The following is a 14,947-nucleotide window of genomic DNA, read 5'->3' as shown; positions in this document are numbered from 1 at the left end:
TAATTAAAATTGAGGGCCGAGATTTGACTTTTCTCTAGTAAAAAATTTGAATAAAGGGATGCAAATGGAAAAATAACCGAAGGCATAGTACGAAAATGAAAAAGGAAAAAGAAAATGAGCTAAAACACAAAAATCAACGAAGTTACTAGATGAAAACGAAGGGGAAAAGAAAAGGCAGAGAAAAGAAAAGTGGAGTAAAGCAGAAAAGTGACCTGGGCAGTTTGGTTTCATAATTAAATTTTAAAATCATGATTTTAATTTTAATTCTACCCACTATATAATAAAAATACACGTTTTCTAAGTCAAATTTATAATACAATCTCATTTGTCATTTTTCACAATCAAAATCAAAATCAAAATCAAAATTACTTCAACTCTGAAACCAAACGCACTCTTAGTGCAGCTGAAAGTATTTTTCTCCTTTTTTTCTCTCCTCCTTTTCTTTTTGAGTGGCCGCAGAGGGGTTGTAAAATCTCATGCATTGGTCAAGAAATACTTCAATCCGGTTAATCTAAGTTGCCGAACTGCTACTATTGCTATGGTAGCTCGGCGAGGCCCTCACCCTGACTGTCGGAAATGAGCAAGAGGAGTCACGATCTGGATTGGACTTGCTTTGAATGGTTCAATTTGAGCATCCGTAGGTTAAATTAACCGCGACTGGTCATAGAAAGGCGGAGAGAAATTTTAATGGGAAATGACACGTTTAAATGAGAAATTTTCCCATGTCATAACTTGGTACATAATCAAAAGCAGGTCGCATGTAAATTCATATTACGATACAAGGGTGCCCCAGTTATGAAATCTTCCAAGAAATACTTCAATCTTTTCGATAAGGTCTGCTTTGAGTGATACTAACCAATTTAGATGGTTCAATGTCTTTCCGGCATTGACAGCAAGCCGATGTATTTCAGAGAGGAGCCGGTATAATCTTATGTGAACTGCAATTCGACAAGTTATATATGCGAATTCTGTACGAGGTATATCAGTACAGCATCAAAGGGACTTGCAAACGAAAAGAAACACCATTGTAAGGATAATACTTGTCGACGTAGTTTCAGCTGATGACATGTAAGATGTATCAGTCTGTCGGGCGCAACCCAAAAATTTCTGAAGAACTAATTCTGATCAGCAATCTATTTCTTATAGCTCCCACAATTTACTGCTACTGTCACCATCTTCCGTTTGTTCTCCCTTCCACCTGTTTTTCCATTTTAATTCGATGAGGTCCATAAGCCATGGTTTCCATCTGTATTCAGAAAGCCGGTAAGCCTTCCCTGTCAAGATGAGGCGTAGATGGACCAATGACCATCAGTTAGGATATGATTCCGAGCTATCGCTTGGAACATGGAAGTGACTTAGAGCAACAAGCAAATATCGAGAATATTGAACATGGCTGCAATAATTCTGCCCATATCGAGAAGGCACACGAAACAGATTGTATGAGTTGCACAAAGTAGTCCCATTTCCAATTTGCTCTGGCCCGTATAATGGAAAAGTCTTAGGCAAATAAACGTAGCACCTTTTAGCATTAAGCTGAATAGCAGAGCTGATCAGATTGATTAGCACTTCGGTAATAACAGCCAACACTGCCAAGAACATACAAGAGATGTCGAGCGAGAGAAAATGGAGAGAAAGCTGTTAATTGAAAGTATCATGTGAAACTCGATCCAATTAAACAAGTACCTGTTCATTCTCATTCGAACATAAAAGTCATCACAGCTTATAATTGCGCTAACATACCAAATTGCTACCCTGCAGGCTCAAGATAAACGATGAACTTTAACTCTGGATTCATGAGAATGTCCATTCGTGAAGTTATCATTCAGCCATTAATGCCATCATTTAAACAACTTGAAAAACTACTCAAAACTTGTCAAGCAGATGCAGGAAGAAATCTACTGCGAGATGAGCTTTTTTAAATCAAAACCCCCCATATCGCTCGATTTGCTCCAATGTTGGCGTTGATAAACAACTCCGATCACAGCTTTGAATTCCGATTCAATATTTAACTTTACACGTTAGCAGAAGACGGTCCCACTAGCAGGCTTAAATGCCAGACCAAGTTGTTTAAATTTGTAACCTAGAAAGGATTATGCTGTGAATTTCAATGAAATCCTCACTGTCACACAGTACGCATTACATCAACACAAGCAAAGGTCTTGATGCAGTACTCAAGTAACTTTCGGGTTAGAAAACCCGTTGAGTTTTCAAACATGCGATATATTGCTAAGGAAACCCACACCCGTCTCGTGAAACATTGGAACGAAACATATTAAAGATGCTTTTCTCGAAACCGATATAAAGGAAATTATCTTTCTTTAGTCCTGCAAATTATGAGTCAAAACTAGGGACTGCAAGTTGCACATTTTAACAGCATTGTTTTATCAAAAGATACTACCGACTGGCATTATTATAATTTCACCTGGAGACCTCATGCCTATGTTCTTGTCTTCTTCCCCTCCTCATCATCCCATCTTCAGATTTATAACTCTATATGCATATATTTATGTATATTTTTTTCATTTCTGGGTCAAGATCTCACCTTGATTCTGGAGATTCATAAACTATCTTCCATAGTGCTTCACAACCATTAATCTGCAGACCCAAGTAGCAAATATTAAACTGTCATTGACAATGGAAGTATGGAACTTCAACCCGGTAACTTAACACGGGCGCGAAAATCCGCCCTTACCATCATAAAAAAGGGCAGTGCTTTACGTGATTTCTGCATTGCAGTCCATGGTATCGCAAAAACTCCGCAAATCCATGCAGAATCTAAATGGAAGAAAGCTTTAAAAATTAACACCACGTGCTTAATTATCTGCAAAACTACTAAAATCTTATCAAACCCAGAATTACATACAAATATGCATAATTACATGTATTATACCCACACACACATATATATGATGGATTCAGTCAGCAACAGGACTCACATCTCAGGTCTGAAGCAATGGTCTCGGAGATGATGAACAAAAAAATGGGTTGTCTTCTTCTTCATCTTCATCTGCTCATCCTCTCCTGCTTCCTTTCTTCTTCCAGTAAGTTCCATTTCTCCCTGAGAATCTTTGTCTTCCATTTTCTTCACGGCTTGATGAGTTGGGTTTTAACAATCAGGGGCGGAGCTCAAGAGCGGGGTGGGGATAAACTACGGGCAGCTCGGCAACAACCTCCCGCAGCCGCCGCACGCGGTGGAGCTCATCCAGCACACCCTGAAAGCTTCCCGCGTGAAGATCTACGATGCGAACCCCGACATCCTCCGGGCGCTGGGAGGAACGGGGCTGGAGGTGTCGATGCAGCTCCCGAACGAGCTCATCGCCGCTGCAGCCTCCAACCAGAGCTTCTCCGACGAGTGGGTTCGTTCCAACGTCGCCCTGTTCTACCCGAAGACCCGTATCCGGTACATCCTCATCGGCAACGAGGTCCTCAGCAACCAGGACATCATCCGGGTCTGGCCCGACGTTGTGCCCGCCATGGAACGGGTCCAGCGCTCGCTCAAGGCCCAGAAGATCACGGCCGTTAAAGTAACGACCTCGCTCGGGATCGACGTACTGGAGTCGTCGCTCGTGTTCCCGCCCTCGAACGCTACTTTCCGGGCCGATATATCGGGTCGGATCATTAAGCCCATGCTGGAGTTCCTGAGGCGGACCGGATCGGTTGTCTTCCTCGATGTGTACCCGTTTTTCCACTGGGTGAAGGACCCGAAAGGGATCAGCCTCGACTACGTGCTGTTCAGGGGAAGGGCCTGAGGTATAAGGATCCAGGTTCGGGCCTGGTTTACGAGAACTTCTTTGACCAGATGGTTGATTCTGTCTACTTTGCCATGGAGAAGCTCGGGTACCCGAAGACTCGAATATTTATCGCCGAGACGGGCTGGCCCAATGGTGGTGACTTTGACCAGATTGGTGCGAACATCTATAATGCCGCCACCTACAACCGGAACGTTGTCAAGAAGTTGACTGCCCTCCCCCCGGTTGGGACCCCAGCCCGTCCGGGGCGGGTCCTACCGGGCCTTATTTTTGCCCTCTTCAATGAGAATCAGAAGGCCGGCCCGGGGACAGAGCGCCACTTTGGGCTGTTGTACCCCAACGGGTCCAGGGTCTATGGGATAGACCTGAGTGGGAAGACGCCAGCAACAGCATACGGGCCACTCCCAAAGCCGGATAACAACATGCCATACAAGGGGAAGATATGGTGCGTGGTGGCCAAGGGGGCGAACATTAGCGGGGCTCTATCGGAGACGTGCTCAAAGGGGAGCGGGACCTGCGACGAGATCCGACCTGGGAAGTCGTGCTACCGACCCGATTCGATTATCCTCCACACGAGCTACGCCTTCAGCTCGTATTGGGCCAAGGCGAGGAAGCTCGGGGTGAGTTGCTTCTTTAATGGGCTCGCCACTCAGACCATCAAAGATCCAAGTAATGGCCCAAATTTAGCCTTTAGGAGGAATTCTTAATTCTTTATATCTTATTTTCATTTACTATTTTCTATGAAGATTAAATTATCTATGAAGTATGGCATTGAGTTCGACTGATGTGGGATTGCGTTCATGTACCTATGCAGGTTATGGAACTTGCAAGTTTCCGAGCGTCAGTCTCTAACAGCTACGAATCGCGAGAAACGGGCGCGCCGGACTCCTTTTAAATTGTTCTTCGAGCTGTGAAGTAAACAAGTCCTTGAGGGCATTAGTATGTGAATTTATGATTTGCGTTTTTGCCAAGGTGAAATTCTCGGGTGGTTCATCGATGATGATGATGTGTTTAATTTATTTAACCGATGCTTTCTTATGTCCTCGTTTTGAGCTTTTTGGTCCGATATAATAGAATAAGACTTCCACATCCACGAATAAACCTAGGGTTAATGCCCTGGCCCATCATTCGGGAAAACACGACCGTTGTTTCAAGTAACAGAGGTCTCCAAAGCCCGAATCAGTGGTTTTTCCTAATCTAGAACCTATTAGTTTCGTATTAATGTCATTGCATCAGATTTTCTTTCTCCTCATTCAGTATTTTCTGTTTTTCGTCAGGTCCAGTGGTTAAGGTTTCCTAATTTATATAAGTAATAATAATGTGCTTAAAAATTAAAATGCGTACACAAGCTCCAATGGCTTAGGTTAGGTCCAATTTTGAGGTCAGAGATGAGTCTTATTCAGTGGGATCGATCAGGAGAACTGCAGGGGACTGCCCTAATTAATTATGACAAAAAAATAAAGACAAAAATATTTAATGTGAACTTGTAAAGTTGTAAACTGTTTAGTATTTAATTAAAAATAATTTTTCGTTTTCCAGAAAGACCGGTCCGTGGAAGGAAAATGAGCTGACACCTCACAACTCCTGTTGGATTCGACAGACATGAAATAGTTTATGCCGTTTATAATTATAATAACAATTATTATTCTATCGACTTAAATAAATATATATCTTCTTTAATTAAAAACGTGGTAGATCGCTGTCACTGGTCAACAGACAGCAGAAAAAATAAAATTACTCTCAGTCAGCAAAGACAAACTGGGAAAGTTCTCATTGCAACATAATGACCAGTTTTAAATTGGCATTGCCTTTTTTAATGCACAAGTAGAAAGATCATGCCAAATTAACAGTTCCTGCCATCTAACTCCGATCCATCTCCGAGCTAAAAAAAACACCCGATACTCTCGGGAAGCAGCCTGCTACGTCTCAACTTATGACTAATATTTTCTCGACAAGCATTGTACTATTGGACAATGCACTCCGACCAAATCCATTATCGGAGAAAACTTATCATTATCGGAGAAAACTTATGATCGATTGCTCGATGACGATGGAAATACTTGAAAGTAGTCCAAGTGGGAATCAATATGTATGTCTGCTTTTTCTTTTGTATGTGCCGTGTCTTGTTGTTTGCTCTTTTGTACTGTGCAGAGAACAAAACGCCAGGGTAGTCAGTCCCCACAGGAAAACGGCTAGTTTCCGCTTTATGGCTACGGTTTTCACTTCCTCCCTTCTTCCGGGAAACCCCCCAAAAGAGTTTTCCATGTCCCCCCCAACATCCGCTCCCATGAATAGGTTTTGATTGCTCTTCTTGGTGGTTGCATAAATCATCAATTCAAATTCCTAAGAGATATCGAGTACTGCTATATCAATAGCCGAAAAATATAGGATTGTTCCGAGTCAATAGAGAAGTTAATGTGTGCGGTCCTTTCTGGAAGGGTGTCAAGTTATTCATTCGCCGTAAAAGTAACCCCTCTAATTTGTTCAGATTGCGTACTATGAGTAGTTATGAAGGGGTAGTTTATGGATATAATCATCCATAACCCGCAATTCAAATAATCCATTAATGCTATGTTGAGATACTTGGGGTGGACCATGGGACTTTATTATCTCCATACAAACTGGGCAAGGTGCAACATGATCAAGTGGAGAGAATACCTGTACATGGAACACAATTCTTCATATAGACTCTTTTGAAAGTTATATCTCGTAAATGCCGACTTATATTCAACGTGATATCATCAAATGTGTGAATTTAGCGACTACATCATTTATTAAGACTCAATATAATTTATGTACGACTTATCCGGCTGAAAGCTCTTTTAGCTACATTTGTAAATGAATATGTTCGGATTAATTTCATCATTTTCAATATAGTAGTTTGCTTTTTATATCGATTATGTTGTCATGATTAGTGTTATGAGAACCATCTCTATTACAATTTTAGATGATCAAGTGCTACTATGGTTAGTTTGTGCACACCTCGTCTAATCGACCTTATCGAACAAGGCACCGGCACGATGTTCACGCTCCCGGATTCTCATTAGCAATGAAGAGGAAAAAGTAGGAAAAGAGAAAAAATATTTGACCTTTTCCATTTATTCCTTTTTCAGCCCCAAACTTTTTCCAGTTTCCACCCACCACCTTCCCTTCTTCCTCTTTGAACTTTCCCCACCCATCACCTTTGGGGACCCACCCTGGAGCTTCCTGGCCGTCTGATCACGAAAGTCCCTCGAACCATTCACTGATCTGACGGCTGCGAGGAGGCCCCCACATAAAACCCTTCACCGTCACTGTCGTCGTCGTCTTCTTCCTCAAGATTCCTCTGCTTCTCTCGCCCCTTCTCTGCTCGCAGCTCCCTAACGTTGGCTCCCTCCCCCCCATCTCCAACCCCTTTATTAAAAGCTTCCTCTCGGTGAACGCTGCCATGGAATATAATAAAGAAAGCTCCCAATATTCCATAAATCTCTCACCCTCTCAGTAGAAAAAGTCACCAACAGACATACCCCCCCATACACAGTCTTCCATCTCGTTGAACCCCCCAGCTGTTATTTTTTTTAATCGGAATACCCTTTTCGGATTCTCAGCTCGTCCATTAATATCTTCTGTATGCTACTGCAAATCTCGGGATCCAATCACTCTCCTCCATTTCTCATCCTCCTTCCCGGTTTCGCTCGACACCCACAAAGAAATCTTGGATGAGGGGGAGCAGAGCAACTGTGGCAATGGGTCCTCTGCCTCTCTGCTTCTTGGCTCTTTTGCTCGTTTCTTTCTGCAGTAAGTTCTCGCAAAGCTTCTGTTTATGTTTTGTTCTGCAGAAATCCTTCAATGGGAAGATGTCATTTTCTGTTTGCGTTGGTAAAGATTGTGTCTTGTTCAGTGTCTCAATCTTCCGGCTGAGAGAGTTTGTCCCTTCGAGTTCTTCTTCTGCCCTGACCACTTGCCCCTGTTTCCACTGACTGAGTAAAACAGAGTAAAATAACCCATGTAGAAAGCATGAACAAATGAATACAGTAATGTACAGATTACAAAACTTCAATTACATCTCCGGCGAACAAACCGGTTCTGGATTTGCTTACACTGAGCTTTTGATCCATTGAACAGTAGCTGAGAGCGGTTTGGTCCATTTCTGGTTGATTTTCAGGGGCGGAGATGTCAAGCAAGGTGGGAATTAATTACGGCCAGTTAGGGAACAACCTCCCTCCGGCGCACCACTCAGTCTACCTGATCAAGTCCCACCTCAAAGCCAGCCGGGTCAAGATCTATGACACGAACCCGGAGATCCTCGGCACCCTGAAGGACACCGGCATTGCGGTCTCAATCATGCTCCCGAACAACCTCATCACTCCGGTGTCCTCCAACCAGTCCCTTGCCGACTCGTGGGTCGAGTCCAATGTCGCCCCATTCTACCCGGCCACCAAGATCCGCTACCTCCTCGTCGGGAACGAGATCTTATCTGCGCCCGTCAAGTCAGTGTGGTACAACCTCGTCCCCGCAATGCGGAAGGTCAAGAACGCCCTCAAGAGGCACGGGATCAACAAGGTCAAGGTCGGCACATCGATGGCGATGGACGTGCTGGAGTCCTCCTACCCGCCCTCTAATGGGACGTTCAGGTCTGACATTGCGACCCGGGTCGTGAAGCCGATGCTTCAGTTCCTCAACCGGACCAAGTCATTCTACTTCCTTGACGTGTACCCGTATTTCCCGTGGTCCGATAACCCCAAGTCTATTAACCTGGACTACGCCTTGTTTGAATCCCGGAATATCACGGTCACTGATCCGGGCACAGGCCTCGTCTATCACAACCTCTTCGACCAGATGGTGGATGCTAATATATTCGCGATGGCCCGTTTAGGGTACCCAGACATCCGGGTCTGGATAGCAGAAACAGGCTGGCCTAATGGGGGCGACTACGACCAGATCGGAGCAAACATTTACAATGCTGCCACATACAACCGCAACGTGGTGAAGAAGTTCCTCGCCAAACCAACAGTCGGGACTCCAGCCAGGCCTGGTAAGGTCCTCCCATCATTTATATTCGCTCTGTACAACGAGAACCAGAAGCCTGGTCCAGGCACAGAGCGGCACTTTGGGCTACTATACCCGAACGGGACGAGCATATATGAGATCCAGCTTGACGGGGAGGTGCCGAAGTTGGGGTACAAGCCGTTGCCGAAGCCTACAAATAACGAGCCCTACAAGGGGAAGATATGGTGTGTGGTGGCAAAGAGGGCCAATGGGACTGCAGTTGGGGCTGCAATGTCATACGCGTGCTCGCAAGGGAATAAGACCTGTGACTCGATTCAAAAGGGGAAGGAGTGTTACAGGCCGAACTCGCTGGTCAGGCATGCAAGCTATGCATTCAGCTCGTACTGGGCGCAATTCAAGAAGCTCGGTGGGTCTTGTTACTTTGATGGGCTCGCCACTCAAACAATCAAAGACCCAAGTAAGCTCAAAACAGCAGCGACTCTAATGTTTTACTTGTCATCCATGCATGGGAATATTGATATAGATGTTTTTCTTTTTGGTTCTGCTTGCAGGTTATGGATCCTGCAAATTCCCAAGTATTACTCTATGAAGAAGCGCCCTGACAAGGAATGGAACATTGCCACGAATGCTGATTTGAAAAGAAAAAAAGCCGATAATTCGCTTCTTCCAGGACGGTCGTTTGGGCAGCCCCTTTTGATCTTTATATATTAGTGTTACATTTTTGAGTTTCCTAGGATTGAGGTCGGTTTCGAACTTTTCCTGGGATAGTTTGAGACATTGTATGATCGAAATGGAAGCCCAAAGCGCTTGTTTTTTTTTTTTTTTTTTCTCTCCATTTGATTCTGTGATGCTTTTGATGTCACAATTCATTGAGGTCAAAGCAGATTATTGATCAGTGGCTAACTTGAAGCCTGTATGTATGGTGTATTCTCCTGCAGTAACTTGGTGTGGCAGTTGCCGAAATTCCTTTGCTTATCTTTTGTGTCTGTCGAATGGAGAACGTATCTCAGGCACGTAAATATCTTAGCAGCGTTGAGACCCGACAAGATCCCGAAACTATTCTACTATGTCGTGAAGTTGATGGTCATATCTCAGGCACGTAAATATCTTAGCAGCGTTGAGACCCGACAAGATCCCGAAACTATTCTACTATGTTGTGAAATTGATGGTCATATCTGGGTATCTAAAAACTCGCTGAAAAGAATAATGCATTTCGCGGTGCGTAGATGTCCAGATGGAACCGATTTTTTAACTAAACTTTTTGAAGTCAGTATCATTATAGTCTTAAAATCACATGCATAGTGTCTACAGGGTAGGAGCATGATGAGGATGAAGGTTACCAAAAGAATCTCAACTTTGCGAAATCGTGGAACAATGTTATAGATTTTGTGTGGTCCAAAACGACAGTAGCTAGGGCACCCTTCTGAACCCCCTTTGGCAGTGCGTCACTTCTTAATGCCTTCTGGAATTTCGAATTCCTCATCTTGGAGAGCACGATAACTAGATTTTCGGTAACTCAGGTGTATCAGTTGGCCTGCTACGGACATATCTTGCCAATATTTCGACCTGCCCGCAACAGAGAGGCTCCATTCTTTGAGGAGATCTGGGAGGAATTGGATGATTGAAATATCGTGGCTCTATGAAACATTTTATCTACTTCATTGCATTATTCATTTTGGAAGCTGTATCTTCTTCACTGGATTATTTCCATTTTACTTGGAGGAACATCAGTTTCTTCCTTATGGCTTTTCGGAAGAAAGTGAGCTTGTTTCAGTAGAGGAGTTCTTCTGATATGGCCTGTAGCCAACTGCCTAACCACTAGGCCTACGACAGACTATCTAAAGGTTAGTCTGTGGAATCCCGGAGGAGATCCTGAAACTTCTAAAAGTCATTATGATCTATTTCATTCTCAGATCCATGAAAACCTGCATTGAGTGCCAAAAACTGAGCAAGATGTTCATATATTGTAGCAATTTTGGTGCACCGAATAAAAGTATAATACATAGAATCAAAAGAGCAATGTTCCATTTAATGACTCATCGGTAATCAGCAAAACGTGGAAAGTCCACCCAGCTTCACAGAAAAGCTTGTATTGATCAAGGGGCTTTTAAAAAGGGCAGACTGAGGCTTCCTTAGCACAGAAACACAGAGAGACAGAAAGACAGAAATGAAGAACTAACCAGATTACAGGAAACAGCTTGAAGGGACTTGTTTGCAGCAGTTGAACTGAAAAGAGTAGGTGTATTGGACGCCTTCTTCATGAGTTTATCGTCCGTCTTCCTTCCCGCACAAGAGGTGAATTTGGTTAACGGCAACAGAAAAAGCTTGTCCAGTTAAAGTGCAATCCTCTGATCTTACAATGGGCTGCCATCATTTGGCCTCTACTCCCATGGCCAGTCCCCTCTGCTTCTAGCCCGAGCCGGTTTGGGCTGCAAAATTGATAGAGGTCGAGGCTATCCACTGGTTCTAGTTCAATAAGACGTTTGTGCATTGTCTGCAAAAAATGGGTAAAAACAAATAGTCATTAGTCATTGATCTAAAAATTCTAAGAATAATTGTTTACATATGGTTATCAATTAAACTTTTCAGGATCTTACAACTCTAATTTCGATGGTAAAAGTAAAATAATTGTCTGATTCTTTCACTAGACAAATGATATACATAAGCAAGAACTGGCAGCTACCTAACCGACAAATTTGCACAGAAAACTTGCTCCAGTGCTGGATCATCCCACTTCAACTGACTCCACGGTATGTCTCCTTTAATAACCTGTAAAGTATTCTTTGCACTTCGCAATTCAGTGGGAACTTCTCTAGGCTGGGATACCTAGATATTTCGATCTCTTTAAGGGAAGGAAAAGGCAAAACTCTCCTGTAAACACTCTAATTTGATAAGGTGGTCCAAGCTGAGACGAGTAAGGCACGAGAATATCCCACTATCTGTCACATGGTTGTCTTCAATATCAATGGTGATAATTTCCTTCATTGAGTTACAAGATCCGATGTGGAGTGCCTCCAAGAAAGGAGCATGATAAATTAGCGATGTCACATCTACTAATTTGCTGCAGTTAAGAATATGTACACTCCTAAGGCTATGAAAATTATCCCAACTAGCAAACATTGAAGGTTTAGGAGTCACAGATTCCACAGACCACTCGTCAAAGTCCAAGAAGCCGTCATACGAACCACCTATATCGATCTGTGTAAATTGGCAAAATCCTAAAGCAAGGGACTACAATTGCCCCGGTCTTCTCAGTGATGATCTTGAGATTCTATGTGGGACAGAGTCATAAAGTCCCTCAAGACAGGAAATACAAAGTCCCTTGAAATGGCTAGACAGCTTGGGACTGCCCAATAGCTTTTCAACACCTCCACGTGAGGGTAAGGTTATGCGTATTTCCTCCAAGCTCGGCATCACCTGAAACACCTCTAATAATTTGGTTTCGCGAAATGCATCCCAGGTATTCCATAAAGCCGTGTCTCTATTGCACAAATGAAACACTCTTAGAGATGAAAGATCTGATATGACTTTCACTGGCAATGGAAAATTACGTGTTACTTCCAACAGCACCAACTTATCCAAATTCTTTATCTCCACCGGCACCTCAATAATATCGCCAAAGTTCCTATTCAGATTTAGGTACCCCGTGTTTGTTAATTTCCAGAGACTGGGGGGCAACTCTTCCAAATGTTCGTTATCCAACAGATCCTAGACTCTTAAGCAGGGCATTGATAAGAAGAACTCATCTGGATTTGTCTTCAAACTTGTGTCCCTTATTATCAGTGTCGAAGGATGGGAACAAGATGCAGTTGCCAATCATATATCAAGTAAACTGCTTACCACTCGCCACAGAGATATCCTCTCCACATCCTTCCATTTCTTAAGTTCCTCTGATCGAAACAACTCCAGCCTCTCTCGAACCAAGATTTTATTCTTCTTCAATCCATGTTCGGAATCTACCCACAAGCACATATCTCTAACAAGTTCGTGCATTTTAACAGTCTCTCCAAGTGGACACATTGTGAGCCCCACTAGACATACATGCCTTAGCCTTCTTAATGTTTTTTCCCCCCCATGAGCGAGTGCTTCATGACAATCATCGCATCCATCTAGAAATCCTTCTCCAAAGACCAATCACGTCATCCTCATAAATCTCATGGTTCTCCGGGAATATCGAAAGGTATAGAAAGCATCTTTTGTGAGTTTCATCTGACAGACCATCGTAGCTATATTCCAAGTTTGCATGCACTCTCTTCTCCATATCTGGAGATTTGGACGCCCGACTTTTCAGATCCTTCTCAGCATCTATCCAACCTTTCAGTTCTGCTGTACCGGCCATGGCTCGTGCAACAGTAACGGGAGCAAGCAGCAAGTATTTGCGCCCGTGAACCGATGTCATTGTGACCGCAGGGATCCCATGATGAGCGCTCCAATCTAGGCATGTAGGCTTTTAAGGCTTCAAAATGAATCTTGAAATCTTTGATCCCAAGAATAAGGCTCTGAACCGAGCCATGATTTGAAGCACATGGGTAGGGTCTTTGATTCTTGAAATTACCAGCTTCAGTGGGAATGTACTTAGACACCTCTTCTAGTGGTAATGTCCATTACTAGATGAGTGGCAGTATGAATTTCTATGGACATCCAGATTACCAGTTATTTGGTTCAACCATAATTGATAATTGAATGGGCTCTGGGAATTAAAAGCAGATTACTGAGAATCAACTTAGATTCCCTTATACCAAACACACCTGTCTCTTAGAATTTCTTGTGGTTCATTCCTTGAGCCCTATTTATCTTCATTAAAACATCATCAATAGCTGACCAAGTCAACCTTTTCACTAAAATGGCTAGTACAAAAAGCATCAACTGCACATAGACTGCCTCGATGCTCCTCTGAGACGAGTTAGATGTCTGACGGGGTCGATAAAAGGAAAACAAAGCAAATCCTGTAAGTCGGACCAGACGGGCAGCGGAATGTTCCAGCTGAGCAAGAGTTTTGTTCCTTTTTTCTGCTGCTTGATTTTCATTCTGCTTCTCCTTCCTTTAACACCAAGCAGGGCACCCTTGAAAAGGGGCCATATTCCTCTCTGCCGACGAAGATATGCCTTGAGGACCTTCATGTTTCTTGCTTGCCAAACAAAATACAAACAAGCATTCCATACTAGCCCATAGATTACCACCCGAAGGGACTTCCTCTTGATTGCCTCACTGGAACGGTCCATGCGAGCTTCATTTCCCGGCTCCCAACAGGCTGCAACTGCAAGGCTTTCTTCCAGACTTGCTGCCCAAATCTACGTACCCGCAAAGAAAAGATGGACTTCTTCTTCTTCTTCTTGTTGATAAAAAAAAACATCTCTTTTCTCAATTACCTCTCAAAACGGAACATTTGTCTGGAGCATAGTTGTCAGAATCACAATTTGAATAGTAAAATTGTACGATTCTACGATTTGAAGGGTGGGCACCGATTCCGATTCCATGTCTTGAGTCGGGGAGCGAGAATTGGGGTTGAATCGGGCCTAGAATCGCAAAATCGGCCCGAATCTACGATTCCGGGTCTAGCCCAATCGTGCCGAAGCACAGCACAGGCGGGCCAAAACCCAGCCCTGTTCTTTTTCCCTTCCCCCCCTTTGGGCCAAAACCCAGCCCCTTTTTTCCCCTTCCCCCCCCCCGCCTTCCACCCCCTCTTTCTTTCTTCTTTCTTCGAGCCGAAGCCCAGTCTCTTTTTTTTTTAAGAATTGTAATTGTTTATGTTGGGCATAGTATAGGCAAAAATTTTTCGATCCATTCGTGCTATTGGTTTAGAACTCTCAGCCAGCTTGTTCCTCACTTCTTTTATTTCCTATATCAAATCGGTTCTTAGAGGCATCCAGGGGCCATACAAGTCTTTTGACGCAGTCCTGTCTTTGTTTCTCGCTTTATCTGCGACTCAATATCGAACAATTAATAGTTACACCTTAGATATAGATTGCTCGGGAAAGTATGATTATATATATAAACTATTTTTTTAATCACAGATAGAATTTTACGATTTACGATTCGACGATCCTTGACCGATTCTAGATAGAATCGCGATTCTAATACCCTTGGTCTGGAGTACCTAATTTGTTCTTGATTGCAAGCTAAGCAATAAAGTTATGCCTGGGAATACTAGGGTTGTACCATATATACAAGCTTGTGCCAAGTAAACCTTTTCATTTCTTTTTAAAGGG

General features: G+C 43.3%; 1 protein-coding gene, 1 long non-coding RNA gene and 1 pseudogene across 5 annotated transcripts; 2 read left to right on the top strand and 1 right to left on the bottom strand.

Annotated features, from left to right (window-relative positions):
- Positions 1 to 929: 929 nt before the first annotated feature.
- Positions 930 to 3,078, bottom strand: LOC116189641. Of its 4 annotated transcripts, XR_004152440.1 has the most exons (5): positions 2,937 to 3,078; positions 2,693 to 2,775; positions 1,684 to 2,595; positions 1,520 to 1,586; positions 930 to 1,274 (listed from the first exon to the last, which is right to left on the bottom strand). It is a non-coding gene; the product is annotated as an uncharacterized LOC116189641 (long non-coding RNA). The 4 variants fall into 4 exon arrangements; XR_004152439.1 differs by having other exon boundaries at positions 1,520 to 2,595; XR_004152438.1 differs by having other exon boundaries at positions 930 to 1,586.
- A 47-nt stretch (positions 3,079 to 3,125) lies between these two features.
- LOC116189640 lies at positions 3,126 to 4,950 on the top strand (annotated as a pseudogene).
- A 2,143-nt stretch (positions 4,951 to 7,093) lies between these two features.
- LOC116189062 (probable glucan endo-1,3-beta-glucosidase A6) lies at positions 7,094 to 9,711 on the top strand. Its single transcript, XM_031518590.1, has 3 exons — positions 7,094 to 7,526; positions 7,894 to 9,195; positions 9,290 to 9,711. The coding sequence occupies exons 1-3, from the start codon at positions 7,448 to 7,450 to the stop codon at positions 9,325 to 9,327; spliced, it is 1,419 nt and encodes a 472-aa protein (XP_031374450.1). The 5' UTR covers positions 7,094 to 7,447; the 3' UTR covers positions 9,328 to 9,711.
- The last annotated feature ends 5,236 nt before the right edge of the window (positions 9,712 to 14,947 follow it).

Source organism: Punica granatum, chromosome 8 (assembly GCF_007655135.1).
Source record: "Punica granatum isolate Tunisia-2019 chromosome 8, ASM765513v2, whole genome shotgun sequence".
In the NCBI taxonomy this organism is placed as follows: Eukaryota; Viridiplantae; Streptophyta; class Magnoliopsida; order Myrtales; family Lythraceae; genus Punica; species Punica granatum.
Note: the sequence above shows the minus strand (reverse complement) of the source record. Positions and strands in the feature narration are given on the sequence as shown.